Source organism: Lithobates pipiens, unplaced genomic scaffold (assembly GCF_037356315.1).
Source record: "Lithobates pipiens isolate NorthernLeopardFrog02 unplaced genomic scaffold, aLitPip1_a1.2 Scaffold_1, whole genome shotgun sequence".
NCBI lineage: Eukaryota > Metazoa > Chordata > Amphibia > Anura > Ranidae > Lithobates > Lithobates pipiens.
In genome coordinates this window covers 151,872,309-151,888,514 of record NW_027507685.1, presented here as the reverse complement: position 1 = coordinate 151,888,514, position 16,206 = coordinate 151,872,309, and the positions used below count along the sequence as shown (strand labels likewise).

General features: G+C 44.7%; 1 protein-coding gene across 6 annotated transcripts in view; it reads right to left on the bottom strand.

The window, feature by feature from the left end:
• Positions 1–14,430, bottom strand: part of LOC143976155 (opioid growth factor receptor-like) — a 73,418-nt gene extending 58,988 nt beyond the window's left edge. For 4 of the 6 annotated variants that reach the window (XM_077478601.1, XM_077478608.1, XM_077478612.1 and 1 more), the window contains exon 1: positions 14,250–14,429. In XM_077478601.1, coding sequence (XP_077334727.1) covers positions 14,250–14,381 — 132 coding nt within the window. In that variant the 5' untranslated portion in view covers positions 14,382–14,429. Of the gene's footprint in view, positions 1–14,249 lie in introns of all 6 variants that reach the window. The other 2 variants (XM_077478617.1, XM_077478619.1) reach the window with 1 other exon arrangement.
• Positions 14,431–16,206: the final 1,776 nt, after the last annotated feature.

Below are 16,206 nucleotides of genomic sequence, written 5' to 3'. Positions count from 1 at the left end.
TGTCACAGGTGACGCTAGTTAGGCAGGTAGGTATTTAGGTTCGCTGCAGCTTTTTATAGCGCCAGGGACCCCCATATACTACCGCATAAAGCCCCCTGATTGCCCCCTAGTTAACCCTTTCACCAGTGATCACCATATAACTGTTACAGGTGACGCTGGTTGGTTAGTTATTTTTTTATAGTTTCAGGGCACCCGCCATTTATTACCTAGTCTCACTAGTGTACCCCTAAATTTAGGGGTGTCTACTTTCCAAAATGGGGTCATTTGGGGGGGGTTTGTGCCATCTTGGCATTTTATGGCCTTCAAAACTGTAACGCCCTTAGAAAGCCTGAAGGCGGTGCTTGGTTTTCGGGGCCCCGTACGCGGCTAGGCTCCCAAAAAGTCCCACATATGTGGTATCCCCGTACTCAGGAGAAGCAGCAGAATTTATTTTGGGGTGTCATTTCACATATGCCCATGGCATGCGTGAGCAATATATCATTTAGTGACAACTTTGTGAAAAAAAAAAAAAAAAGTTTGTAATTTTCCCGCAATTTGTGGCAAAATATAAAATATTCCATGGACTCAACATGCCTCTCAGCAAATAGCTTGGGGTGTCTACTTTCTAAAATGGGGTCATTTGTGGGGGTTTTGTGCCATCTTGGCATTTTATGGCCTTCAAAACTGTAATAGGTAGTGAGGAGTGAAGTCAAATATTTACGCCCTTAGAAAACCTGAAGGCGGTTCTTGGTTTTCGGGGCCCCGTACGCGGCTAGGCTCCCAAAAAGTCCCACATATGTGGTATCCCCGTACTCAGGAGAAGCAGCAGAATTTATTTTGGGGTGTCATTTCACATATGCCCACAGCATGTGTGAGCAATATATCATTTAGTGACAACTTTGTGAAAAAAAAATAAAAAAAAATTAAAGTTTGTAATTTTCCCGCAACTTGTGGCAAAATATAAAATATTCCATGGACTCAAAATGCCTCTCAGCAAATAGCTTGGGGTGTCTACTTTCTAAAATGGGGTCATTTGTGGGGGTTTTGTGCCATCTTGGCATTTTATGGCCTTCAAAACTGTAATAGGTAGTGAGAAGTGAAATCAAAAATTTACGCCCTTAGAAAGCCTGAAGGCGGTGCTTGGTTTTCGGGGCCCCGTACGCGGCTAGGCTCCCAAAAAGTCCCACATATGTGGTATCCCCGTACTCAGGAGAAGCAGCAGAATTGATTCTGGGGTGTCATTTCACATATGCCCATAGCATGTGTGAGCAATATATCATTTAGTGACAACTTTGTGTAAAAAAAAAAAAAAAAATTTTTTGTCATTATTCAATCGCTTGAGGCAAAAAAATAAAATATTCAATGGGCTCAACATGCCACTTATCAATTTCCTTAGGGGGTCTACTTTCCAAAATGGGGTCATTTGGGGGGGGTTTTGTACTGCCCTGCCATTTTAGCACCTCAAGAAATGAGATAGGCAGTCGTAAACTAAAAGCTGCGTAAATTCCAGAAAACGTACCTTAGTTTGTAGATGTGACAACTTTTGCGCAAACCAATAAATATTTTTTTTTACCAAAGACATGTGGCTGAATACATTTTGGCCTAAATGTATGACTAAAATTGAGTTTATTGGATTTTTCTAATAACAAAAAGTAGAAAATATCATTTTTTTTCAAAATTTGCGGTCTTTTTACGTTTATATCGCAAAAAATAAAAATCGCAGAGGCAATCAAATCCCATCAAAAGAAAGCTCTATTTGTGGGAAGAAAACGACGCAAATTTTGTTTGGGTACAACATTGCATGACCGCGCAATTACCAGTTAAAGCAGCACAGTGCCAAATTGTAAAAAGACCTCTGGTCATTGATCAGCAAAATGGTCCGGTCTGAAAGTGGTTAAAGACTAAATCTTTTCTGACACTTGTTGCTTACAAGTAAAAGTCCTGTATTTTCTGCCAGAAAATCACTTAGACCCCCCCAAAAATTATATATATTTTTTTAGCAGAGATCCTAGGGAATAAAATAGCGGTTGTTGCAATATTTTATGTCACACGGCATTTGCACAGAGGTCTTTCAAATGCATTTTTTTGGGAATAAAATACACTATTTAAAAAATAAAAATAAAATAAAAACAGTAAAGTTAGCCCATTTTTTTTTTTTTTTAATCTAAATCATACATACAAGTAAACTGATTGGAGGTTTGTTTTGTTTAATAAATGTTTAAATGTAAGATATTTTCTGTATCACTTATGAAGACTGCTTTCACACTGGAGCGGGCAGGCGTTGATGGTAAAACGCAAGTTTTAGCGGCTCTTTACCATAATTTTAGCGGTGCTATTTGGCTGCTAGTGGGGCACATATAACCCAGCTAGCGGCCAAGGAAGAGGTTAAATGCGCCCATGAAGCACTGCTGCCAAATTGCATTGCATGCGCTTCGGCAGTGGTGCCCATTCATATCAATAGGCAGGAGTGGTGGAGGAGCGGTATACACCACTCCAAACGTGCTGCTTGCAGGACTTTTTTTTTTTTTAAGATCCTGCCAGCGCATCGCCTCAGTGTGAAAGCACTCTGTCTTTCACACAGACTGCAGGGGAGCCATTTTGCAGGCACTTTACAGGCGCTATTTTTATCCCAAAAGCGCCTGAAAAACGCCCCAGTGGGAAAGGTGTGTTAGATCAAGGAGGATTAAAAAAAAAATAATAAAAAAGGAAAAAAGTAAATAAATAAAATAAAATCGGCCTAACAAAATCGGCATCATATATCGGCTATCGGCCGCCATGATTTCTAAATATCGGCATCGGCATCGGCCAGAGAAAAACCCATATCGGTCGACCTCTAGTTATAGCCATCTGACCTTTTATGCTTGTCGTCTGGTAAGCAGATTTTTGTTACACAGGTTCTGAGGCTAATTTAATGCAGATAAGGCACTGAGTTTAATTACTTAATCAGCCCCATAACCTGTGTAATGAATACGTGTTCAGGTTTAAAGGGATGAGGTGGCAACCCTAGGCATACACCCCTCCTTACCCCGAACTCTATCCAAAATGGAAAAAAAATGTTTTGCCTTTTGATATTTTATCCACTTAAGGACCAACAGTCCAATACTGGGCCAGGTTCACTCCCCTGGGCGAACCGCCATTGTGGTACGTTGGCCGCTTTAAGAGCTCTAAGGGGAGCTCCCCCAGAGCCAATGTGCATGGCTTCTGGGCATAATGCCCGCCAGCCACCCGCGATCGCTCCTGACAGAGACAGAACTCCTGACAATGTAAATAGATCTCTGTGCTGTCAGGGGAGGAAAGATGATCCTACTGATTAGTAACAGTGATCAGTCTCCTCCTCCAGGCAGTCCCCCCACAGTTAGAAATGCTCCCTGGGTAACATATTTAACCCCTTGATTGCTCCCCAGTGTTGATCCCTTCCTGGCTAGTGACATTTATATAGTAATCGGTGGCTATTTTTAGCCCTGATCACTGTATAAATGTCAAGTGCCCCATCTGTCCGCTGCAATGTTGCAGTCCCGCAAAAAAACGCTGCTATTACTAGTAAAAAAAAGAGTAATACAAATGCCATGAATATATCCGCCTATTTTGTAGACGTGATAACTTTTGCGCAACCCAATCAATATACACTTATTGTGATTTATTTATTTATTTTTTATGTAGAAGAATACATACAGGCCTAAACTGATAAAAAAAAAAAAAAAAACGCAGAGGTGATCAAATGCTACCAAAAGAAAGCTCTATTTGTGGGGGAAAAAGACATACATTTTGTTTGGGTATAGTGTCACATGACTGTGCAATTGTCCGTTAAAGTGACGTAGTGCCGTATCGCAAAAAATGGCCCGGTCATTAATCCTTCCAGTTCTTAAGTGATTAAGCCTGAGGATTCTTTAAAATAGACAAAAATGAAGCTGGAGCCTGTGGCCAATGTCACTGGGACAGGAAATGATAGAGACATGATCAATAATGAAAATTGACAGAGGCTCTTACAACTTATACAGGGGACACCCTGACAAACCTGCACTTACCATATGTCACTGGGGCACTTTTTGCTGAATCAGGAACTGAGAGGATACATTTACATGGATCAGTAAAGTGAGTATAATGCTACCAAATTCTTTCAATCATTTGAATACAAAAAGTACCTTTTTCTTAGTGATCCATCATACTTAATGTGATTGTAGCCGTATTAGTGCAATTGTGACAGAGAAAATTGAGTACTGTCCGTGATACTTTTTTCAGGACAAGATTTTGGTGTATATTTTTAAGCAGAATGTAAAAACAACAAAAAAAAAGTTGCAGGCATCATCCTGGTACTGTTTTTTTAGAGCCGGCGATCGGCTGTTATGCTGGAGGAGCAGGAGGGGACGCCTGCCGCCTCCCGCCGCTCTTACCGGGGCTCCCGTTCCATCGGGAGTCCCAATCAACAAGCAGCCACTTCTAGCGGCTAGGGATAGACTGGAATGAAGCCGTAAGCGGCTTCATTCCAGCCTCCTAATCGTAAACATGGAAGCGACGTCATGACGTCGCTTGCTGTTTAATCGGATGCCAATGGCGCCGGTTTAAAAAAAATAAAAAATAGAGTATTCAGAATTGCCGAAAATGGCGATCTGAATACTTTCAAGTGCAAAGGAGGGATTTGGGGTCTTTTAGACCCCCGATCCCTCCATAAAGAGTACCTCTCACCACCTATTACTGTCACAACGGATGTTTACATTCCTTTCGACAGCAATAAAAGTGATCAATTTTTTTATTTTTTTTAATATTTATTAATTTTAAAATAAGAAAAAAAGCGCCCCCATCCACGTGAGCTCACGCAGCAAAGAAAACGCATACGGAAGTCGCGCCCGCATATGTAAACGGTGATAAAATCACACATGTGAGATATCGGCAAGATCGTCAGAGTGAGAGCAATAATTCTAGCACTAGACCTATTGCAACAATCACCATTTTATTCTCTAGATTCTCTGCTAATATATATATATATATATATATACATATATACATATATATAATGTTTGGGGGTCCCAAGTAATTTTATAGCAAAAAATACGGATTTTAACTTGTAAACACCAAATGTCAAAAATGGGCTTAGTCATGAAAGGGATAATAATAAACTACCTACTGAGTTTGTACTCAGTACTCAGTGTTGCAACTAATTTCTCATCAAGGTGTGCAAAATAACGCAAATAAAAATAATATTGTTATGTCTTATCATAATCCAACATTAAAATAGTACCCCTAGCACCTTGAGGCAGGAACATCCCAGAAGGATCTTCTGGAGCCGTTTCCATTGATCTTGAAGGCTGTAAAGTACATGGATGATGCTTCAGCCAAGTCTATCAAGATGGCAGCCAGGTCTTTGGCCCTAGTAAATTCCGCTAGGCGGGCTGTCTGGCTAAAAACCTGGTCAGGTGATACGGCCTCCAAGATTAGGCTGTGTGGCTTACCCTTCTTGGGGGATCTTCTTTTCGGTCCAGATCTAAAAACCATTCTTGATAGAACAGTGGACAAAAAGAAGGCTTTCCCTTCCAAAAAGAAGCAGGCAGCTAGGAAAAATTTTCGTGCTATTCAGCAGCCCCGAAAGGGTAAGGAGGACAGTAAAAGCCATTGGGCCCCCCAAAAGGGTAAGGGTAGAGGAGGGGTTCTTTTTAAATCCCCCTCCGAGCCACCACCAAAAAGCAAATGACAGTCCAGTTCCAGTAGGAAAGAGGTTGTCTGCCTTCCTCCTGCAGTGGAACAAAACATCTTCGAGCCAGTTTGTGAGGAATATTAGCCTCTGCAATGACGAACCTGTTACAGGATCTGATCCAGCAGGAGGTAGTTGTCCAGGTCCCGAGACATCAGGGAGGGCAAGGTTTTTACTCCCACATCTTCCTGGTGAAAAAACCCTCAGGAAAGTATCAGTTGATTCTGAATCTAAAGGTCTTGAACAGGTCAATCCGCTACAAACATTTTCGCATGGACACAATCCATTCCATAACAAAGTTGTTAACCCCAAACTGCTTCCTGGCATCCCTAGGCCTGAGGGATGCCTAACTACATGTCCCGATTGCCCAGGCCTCTCAATGTTTTCTTTGGTTGGCATTCAACCTGGGGACATCGATCTGGCACCTTTAGTTCATGGCCCTGCCTTTCGGGCTCTCGTCGTTCCCCCAGGATCTTTACAAAGATCATGATGGAAGTTCTGGAGCCTCTGAGGTTGAGAGGGATTCCTGTGATTCCGTATCTAGACAACCTTTTGTTTTTTGCGGACTCCAGGGAACAGCTGCTAACAAACCTGCAAGTAGCTCCGGTACACCTCAGAGACTTAGGTTGGCTCCTCAACTTGGAGAAGTCGAACCTAGATCCGAGTCAGGAAGTGACCTTTCTGGGCTATATAATCAATTCTGTCTTGCAGACGGTCTTCTTACCACAGGCAAAGTTGGAAAAAGTCCAGATGGCAGTAAAGCAGATTCAAACGAATTATGCGGTTTCAGCCTTGGCAGTGTTAGGGCTTCTCACGGCCTCGATCCCAGCGGTACAGTGGGCCAGGTTCTACTCCAGGCCACTTTAGTTGTGTATCCTTCAAACTTGGTCTCATCAGGTTTTGTTAGAGAAAAAGATAAAGCTTACCTCAAAGGTGAGACGAGCTCTGTGGTGGTGGAGGGATCCAGCCAATCTAATGAGAGGCCTCCCTTGGACATTTCCGGTAGATAAACGTCTAACAACGGACGCAAGCTCCTGGGGTTGGGGAGCCCATCTGGATGGGCTAACGGCCCAGGGGACTTGGTCCAAGGCGGAGTCCCGGAGATCGTCAAACTGGCGAGAGCTCAGGGCCATTTTCCTAGCCTTCCTAGCCTTTTACCATTTGGTGAAGGGACATCATGTCCAGATCCTCTCAGACAATATGACTGTGGTGGCATATGTCCTAAAGCAGGGGGGAACCAAGAGCAGGGGTCTTATGGATCTAGCCAATCAGCTTTTCTGTTGGGCAGAACAGAATGTAGCCTCCTTGTCGGCAATTCACCTGAAGGGCTCACAAAATCTGTTAGCCGATCTGCTCAGCAGAAGAAGACTGATGGAAGCAGAGTGGTGCTTGAATCAGGAGGTTTTTCTGATGAATACCAGAAGGTGGGGACTCCCTCAAGTAGACCTATTTGCCAGTCAACAGAATGCCAAGGTCCGCAGGTTCTTTTCTCTTCACTGAGGAGACCAGGCCTTAGGCATAGATGCTCTAATGCATCCATGGCACTACCATCTGTGTTATGTCTTTCCCCCCCTTCCCTCTAATCCCGATGGTCTTAAGAAAGTTCAGGGAGGAAGGGACCAGTTTGATCCTAATCACGCCATTCTGGCCAAAAATGCCTTGGTTTGCAACATTACTAAACCTGGCTGCAGGCCTCCATGGAAACTACCGTTCAGGGAGGACCTAATACAAGGATCAGTGGTTCATCCCGAGGCAGACCGTCTACACCTTCCTGCTTGGCTTCTGAGGAAGATCTTCTGAAGGCTAAAGGTTTATCCGACAAGTTAGTAAAAACCCTACTCCCCAGCAGAAAAGAGGTGACTAGGGCCATATACCATAAGGTGTGGAAGAAATGTAATTCCTATTGTACTTCCAAGAGCTTTCAGGTGAAAAGTGTCATTTCAGTCCTCGAATTTCTTCATGATGGAATAGAGAATGGATTGGCAGCCAGCACCTTTAAAAACTCAGGTGGTGGCTCTTTCAGTTTAATTTGAAAAGACTCTATTTCAACCTCTAATTTCAAGATTTTTTTTTTAGGGCATTGGCACAAAATAGCCCAGTATCCATCAAAAGTTTTCCCAGTTGGGATTTATCTATTGTTTTGCAGGGTCTCACGGGGTTCCATTGGAACCCTTGCAAAATGCTTGTTTGAAAAATTTAGTTTTAAAGACAATCTTTTTTGTGGCCATTAAGTCAGCAAGGCGAATCAGTGAACTTCAGGCCTTGGCTCACGGAGCCTTTTCTAGAAATCTTTCCAGAGCGGGTAGTTCTTCAAACAGACCCAGCATTCCTTCCCAAAGTCTCCTCAAATTTTCACCGTTCTCAACAAATAGTGTTGCCTACATTCTCCTCAGTTCCTGCTAATGCAGTTGAGGAAGCTTTCCATACCTTGGATGTAAGGAGGTGCCTTCTTCAATTCTTCAAAACGCCCTCTTCATAATCTTTTCAGGCACTCGTAAGGGAGAAAAAGCCTCTAAAAGCACTCTGGGTAGGTAGCTCAGAGGGGCAATTACAGAGGCCTACAGAGCTAAAGGAGTAATACCTCTCGCAGGGATCGTGGCTCATTGCACAAGAGCAATTGCAGTATCCTGGGCCGAAAGGGCTGGTGCTACGCCTGATCAGATTTGCAAGGCGGCCACGTGATCAAGCTATTCGACCTTTCTCCGACACTACAATTTGGACTTATTGTCAGCTGTGGATCAGGCCTTCTGCAGCAAGGTACTGCAGGCAGTAGTCCCACCCTAGGGTAAGCTTCTCGGTTATCCTCTCCAGGGTTGTCTTGAAAGGCAATTTGAGAAAGACTTAGTTAGACTTACCGGTGACGGGATTTTTCTAAGAACCTTTTAGGACAACCGCTAGTTTCTAGCTTAGAATTGGTAGAAGTATCTATCATGGTTGTTTGTGTTTTTTTCTGTGCTTTGTTTTCCAGTATGCCGGAGGCCACAATAACTGAAGCCATGGTGGAAGAGGAGGGATTTAAAGGTCTGCAAGTGTTTCCTGTTAAAATGGGCGGAGCTGCACTCTTTTCAGGGTTGTCCTGAAAGGCTCTTAGAAATACCGTCACCGGTAAGTCTAACTCTTTTCACAGCAGGAACGCCATTCCTTTTGCAGGACTAGAGCTGCCCGAGCCTGTGGCGTATCTAAGGTATGGCAGCAATGACAAGTGCCATGGGGGGAAGGGGCGGCAAAAAGCCTCCCAGCGCATAAAAAAAAAAAACACCCGTCCTCCCGGACTAATATAGATGAATATAGCCCCCGGCACCGGCCAGCCTGCTGGATTGCGGCGCTGGTGTTCTATCAGATAGCCAACTGTTGGGCTCGGCTTAGACTGAGGGAGGCTCTGTGGGTGGGGAGGGGAGGGGCAGGGAGTTCCACTGATGCTCTGACCCTGCCCTGCCCCACCCCGCCCCATGTAGTCTGTATGTGCCTCAGAGCACTGAGATCTCCTCTCCTGGACTACGAATATTCCTGCCCCTACAGATGTAAGCCCCGCCCCTACCATTGAATGCTCCGCCTCCGGACCTCTAAGAACAGGAGGTGAGCCCGGCTGGCCAGGTAGGTCTTTCTGCCTATAGACTCACTGTTACTAAACCCTCCCTGACAATGTTGTTAACCTCCCCCTGTATAGCTGTGCATTGCTCAAAGTTTACATTTTAAAACTGGCTTCTTCTGTAGTCGCATTCGCAGTCTGGTCATCTCCTGTAGTGTGTCGCATTCACAGTCTGGTCATCTCCTGTAGTATGTCACATTCGCAGTCTGGCCATCTCCTGTAGTATGTCGCATTTGCAGTCTGGTCATCTCCTGTAGTATGTTGCATTCGCAGTCTGGTCATCTCCTGTAGTATGTCACATTCGCAGTCTGGTCATCTCCTCTAGTATGTTGCATTCGCAGTCTGGTCATCTCCTGTAGTATGTCGCATTCACAGTGTGGTCATCTCCTGTAGTATGTCGCATTTGCAGTCTGATCATCTCCTGTAGTTGCATTTGCAGTCTGGTCATCTCCTGTAGTTGCATTTGCAGTCTGGTCATCTCCTGTAGTCGCATTCGCAGTCTGGTCATCTCCTATAGTTGCATTCGCAGTCTGGTCATCTCCTGTAGTATGTCACATTCACAGTCTGGTCATCTCCTGTAGTATGTCGCATTCGCAGTCTGGTCATCTCCTGTAGTTGCATTCGCAGTCTGGTCATCTCCTGTAGTCGCATTCGCAAGGCTGGTCATCTCCTGTAGTTGCATTCGCAGTATAGTCATTTCCTGTAGTCCTGTAGGAGTGGGCTTGGCATTGAACGCCTGTCTTCTCTTTTGTTTATTAGTCTCATTGGCCCCCCTGTGCATTTATGGAATCCTTTACCATATGTTTGAGCACACAGCGCAGATGATACTAAATCTCGTAAAGTTCATAATCTTGCACGGCAGGGGCAATGTTATTCCAGTTTGTGGGATATTTTCTAATGGGCTGTGTAACATAGAATTTGCATAATAATTTGGAACAGGGTGTATTTGTATTAGAAATTCCCTGCGAGGGAAAGATCATCACCCATTGCGGTGATTATTATGTTAGTTTGACAAGTTAACTTATTTTTTTTGTAAACTGGCACTTTACAATAAATGTTGCACTGTATTTTCTGTAAAATATATATGCATATGAGCCTATCATTTTTTTTTGGGCTGCAGTCGCTGTTTGGCCAACATTTTATCCCCTGGCCCCTTTGATTTCTCAGTGAAAGTTGGTCTATCTGGGTCATGTCTGTAAGGCCCACCCATGACTAAAATTTTGTCTGATTTACAGAAATTGGCAGAGATTAGGGATGTATATGGCTATCTTAACCACTTTCAGACCGGACCATTTTGCTGGTAAATGACCAGAGGTCTTTTTACACTTTGGCACTGCGCTGCTTTAACTGGTAATTGCGCGGTCATGCAATGTTGTACCCAAACAAAATTTGCGTCCTTTTCTTCCCACAAATAGAGCTTTCTTTTGATGGTATTTGATTGCCTCTGCGATTTTTATTTTTTGCGATATAAACGTAAAAAGACCGCAAATTTTGAAAAAAAATGATATTTTCTACTTTTTGTTATTAGAAAAATCCAATAAACTCAATTTTAGTCATACATTTAGGCCAAAATGTATTCAGCCACATGTCTTTGGTAAAAAAAAAGTCAATAATTGTATATTTATTGGTTTGCGCAAAAGTTGTCACATCTACAAACTAAGGTACGTTTTCTGGAATTTACGCAGCTTTTAGTTTACGACTGCCTATCTCATTTCTTGAGGTGCTAAAATGGCAGGGCAGTACAAAACCCCCCCAAATGACCCCATTTTGGAAAGTAGACCCCCTAAGGAAATTGATAAGAGGCATGTTGAGCCCATTGAATATTTTATTTTTTTGCCTCAAGCGATTGAATAATGACAAAAAAAAATTTTTTTTTTTTTTTTTACACAAAGTTGTCACTAAATGATATATTGCTCACACATGCTATGGGCGTATGTGAAATGACACCCCAAAATAAATTCTGCTGCTTCTCCTGAGTACGGGGATACCACATATGTGGGACTTTTTGGGAGCCTAGCCGCGTACGGGGCCCCGAAAACCAAGCACCGCCTTCAGGCTTTCTAAGGGCGTAAATTTTTGAGTTCACTTCTCACTACCTATCACAGTTTTGAAGGCCATAAAATGCCAAGATGGCACAAAACCCCCACAAATGACCCCATTTTAGAAAGTAGACACCCCAAGCTATTTGCTGAGAGGCATGTTGAGTTCATGGAATATTTTATATTTTGCCACAAGTTGCGGGAAAATTACAAACTTTTTTTTTTTTTTTTTTTTTTCACAAAGTTGTCACTAAATGATATATTGCTCACACATGCCATGGGCATATGTGAAATGACACCCCAAAATAAATTCTGCTGCTTCTCCTGAGTACGGGGATACCACATATGTGGGACTTTTTGGGAGCCTAGCCGCGTACGGGGCCCCGAAAACCAAGCACCGCCTTCAGGCTTTCTAAGGGCGTAAATTTTTGAGTTCACTTCTCACTACGTATTACAGTTTTGAGGGCCATAAAATGCCAAGATGGCACAAAACCCCCACAAATGACCCCATTTTAGAAAGTAGACACCCCAAGCTATTTGCTGAGAGGCATGTTGAGTCCATGGAATATTTTATATTTTGCCACAAGTTGCGGGAAAATTACAAACTTATTTTATTTTTATTTTTTTTTCACAAAGTTGTCACTAAATGATATATTGCTCACGCATGCCATGGGCATATGTGAAATGACACCCCAAAATAAATTCTGCTGCTTCTCCTGAGTACGGGGATACCACATATGTGGGACTTTTTGGGAGCCTAGCCGCGTACGGGGCCCCGAAAACCAAGCACCGCCTTCAGGCTTTCTAAGGGCGTTACAGTTTTGAAGGCCATAAAATGCCAAGATGGCACAAACCCCCCCAAATGACCCCATTTTGGAAAGTAGACACCCCTAAATTTAGGGGTACACTAGTGAGACTAGGTAATAAATGGCGGGTGCCCTGAAACTATAAAAAAATAACTAACCAACCAGCGTCACCTGTAACAGTTATATGGTGATCACTGGTGAAAGGGTTAACTAGGGGGCAATCAGGGGGCTTTATGCGGTAGTATATGGGGGTCCCTGGCGCTATAAAAAGCTGCGGCGAACCTAAATACCTACCTGCCTAACTAGCGTCACCTGTGACACTAATACAGCGATCAGAAAAACGATCGCTTATTAGGCTGGGTTCACACTGGAGCGATGCGGGAACGCCACGAATGCGCGGCGGGTTCCCGCATCGCATGCCTCCCGGCGGCAGTTCACACTGCCCTATGCGAACTGCTGGGAGTGTCAGTGAAATGTTACTGACACCCCCAGATCAGTTCGCATATCACAGTGCGATCTGCAAACTCGGATCGCATGGTGTGAACACCCATGCGATCCGATTCTGCTGCGGGCCAAAAAAAGGGTCCCGTGCGAATTTGCGGCGGGTGCGGCGGGTGCGGCGAATGGCTGAACTCGAATCGCACAGAGACCGGATGTGATTTGCACTGCAGTGCGGTGCGAATCACATCCGTTCTCAAACCGCTGCAATGTGAACCCAGCCTTAGTGACACTGGCGACGGGGGGTGATCACGGGGTTAAACCTTTATTGGGGGGGTTAGGGGGGTACCTTAGAACTAAAGGGGGCTAACCCTAACTGCCCTAACAGTTATTAGTCACAAATGACACCCGCCGGGTGATCAGGGGGTTAAACCTTTATTAGGTAATAAATGGCGGGTGCCCTGAAACTATAAAAAAATAACTAACCAACCAGCGTCACCTGTAACAGTTATATGGTGATCACAGGTGAAAGGGTTAACTAGGGGGCAATCAGGGGGCTTTATGCGGTAGTATATGGGGGTCCCTGGCGCTATAAAAAGCTGCGGCGAACCTAAATACCTACCTGCCTAACTAGCGTCACCTGTGACACTAATACGGCGATCAGAAAAATGATCGCTTATTAGGCTGGATTCACACTGGAGCGATGCGGAAACGCCGCGAATCCGCGGCGGGTTCCCACATCGCATGCCTCCCGGCGGCAGTTCACACTGCCCTATGCGAACTGCTGGGAGTGTCAGTGAAATGTTACTGACACCCCCAGATCAGTTCGCATATCGCAGTGCGATCTGCAAACTCGGATCGCATGGTGTGAACACCCATGCGATCCGATTCTGCTGCGGGCCAAAAAAAGGGTCCCGTGCGAATTTGCGGCGGGTGTGGCGGGTGCGGCGGGTGCGGCGAATGGCTGAACTCGAATCGCACAGAGATCGGATGTGATTTGCACTGCAGTGCGGTGCGAATCACATTCGTTCTCATAAACCGCTGCAATGTGAACCCAGCCTTAGTGACACTGGCGACGGGGGGTGATCACGGGGTTAAACCTTTATTGGGGGGGGTTAGGGGGGCACATTAGAACTAAAGGGGGCTAACTCTAACTGCCCTAACAGTTATTACAGTCACAAATGACACCAATGCAAAAAAAAAAAAAAAAAAAAAAAAAAATGACATTGGTGTCACTGTGACTGGGGGGCAGGGGTAATTGGGGGGGTGATCGGGGGGTAAAGGGGGGGTGTGAGTGTGCCTGGCATGTTCTACTGTGTGTGTAGAGTGTTGGTGCAACTCACCGATCCGCTCTCCTCCGTGTCGGAACGAAAACTACCGACACGGAGGAGAGAATACATCACTTCCTCTCCTGTGTTTACATTACAGGAGAGGAAGTGATGTCACCGGGGATTTCCATTCGTCGAGAGCGATCGCGAGGGGGTGGCCATGAATGAATGGCCGCCCCCTCATCCCGGATCGCTCTCGACGGAATGCCGACCGCCGCAGGCACCGGGGGGGGGCCCGATCGGGCCCCCCACCCGCGGGCAGGCAGGGACTTATATATACGCCCATATGCCTGCCCGTGCCATTCTGCCGACGTATATCGTCGTGCGGCGGTCGGCAAGTGGTTAATGCGTAGCTTTATCTGTCATACCAAGTCAGGTGATTACCTGTAGATGTGTATTCCTCGTCTCTTCTGACTGCTTCTTGTTCCCCCGAGGAAAGTCATGTTTCAAGCTCTCAGATTTGACATTAAAAGGGTAGACCGTGGGTCTTTCGCTGGAAGGTCGGAATCCACTCATGCTGTTCGTGAAGACTGTTAAAATGGAAAGTGAAACGTCAACAGGCTTTGTTAGTCTTAGTAACCAGAGTTTCCGGTTACAAAACAGACTTTGTTATTTTATTGCCTGCTTTTAAAGCAGAAGTAAATAGAAAAAAAAAAAAAAGACTTTTCCTCCTGCAAGGCAATATCACATACCTCCCAACTGTCCCTGATTTCGAGGGACTGTCCCTAATTTGGAACAAAGTCCCTCTGTCCCTCATTCCACCTCATTTGTCCCTCATTTTGGTCTGATCTATATAATTGTATATAAAATGCACTTTTTATCTTTCAAAAAGTGTTTCCCAGTGCTAAATCTTTCATCCAATTAATAAATTGCTGTATTTGTAAACTTCAAAAGCCAATATAAAGGAATACTGGGCACTTACATCCCCTTCCTGCCCAGGCCATTTTTCAGCTTTCAGCGCTGTTGCACTTTGAATGACAATTGCGCGGTCATGCTACACTGTACCCAAAGAATTTTTTTTTATAATTTTCTTCACACAAATAGAGCTTTCTTTTGGTGGTATTTAATCACTGCTGCGTTTTTTATTTTTTACAAAAAACAAAACAAAAAAAGACCAATAATTTTGGAAAAAAAAATGTTTTTTACTTTTTTCTGTCAGTAAATGTTGTAACTAAGTAATTTTTCACCTTCACTGATGTGCGCTGATGAGGCAGCACTGATAGGTTTAACTGGTGGGCATTGATGAGGTGGCACTTATGGGCACTGATGATTGTGGAACTTCCAGTCTAAAGGGGCCCACCCGTGTGAGGGCTTTGATCGCTGAGGGGAGAGAATCCCCCTCTGCAACTGTGAGTAGTCCCCCTGAGGCCAAGGCATCCCTGGAAGCACAGCGGAATTCTGAGGGGGAATCAATTGATATAAGTAAGTGATAAATCGCCAGTGCAATCGATCCCAACCTCCACTACTTCTGCCTCTTACTGATCCCTTCCCCCCACCACCACAGCAGATCACATCCCCCCCCCAATCACCTCTACAACAGAGATGATGGGGCCTGTCTGAAGTTTGCGAATAAACATGTGAATGATTCAGAGAAGAACTGTGTGAAAGTGTTGTGGTCAGATGAGACCAACATTTAGCTCTTCTGCATCAACTCAACTCCCCATGTTTGGAGGAATGCTGCCTATGACCCAAATAACGCCATCCCCACCATCAAACATGGAGGTGGAAACATTATGATTTGGGGGTGTTTTTCTGCTAAGGAGACGGGGCCATATACCATCAAATCTTGGGTGAGAATCTCCTTCCCTCAGCCAGGGCATTGAAAATGGGTTGTGGATGGGCATTCCAGCATGACTGACTCAAAACACATGGCAATAAAGTAGTGGCTCAAGAAGAAGCACATTAAGGTCTTGGAGTGGCCTATCCACTCTACAGACCTTGATCCCATAGAAAATATGTGGAGGGAACTGGAGGTTTAAGTTACCAAATGCCAGCCTCAAAACCTTAATGACTCGGAGAGGATCTGCAAAGAGGAGTGGGACAAAATCGCTCCTGAGATGTGTGCTAGTGGCCAACTACAAGAAAAGTCTGACCTCTGTGATTGCCAACGAGTGTTTTGCCACCAAGTACTAAGCGAAGGGGTCAAATACTTATTTCACTCATTGACCATTTGCGGACCAGCCGCTGCAGTTTTACTGAGGCAGAATGGCACTGCTGGGCGAAATGACATTATGTAATGTTGCTTTTCCCTGTGGCCACTAGGGGAGCGCGCCCACTGCTCGCCCACGGAACCGATGAGAACCGGGATCTGTGTGTAAACACACAGTTTCTGGTTCTCTGA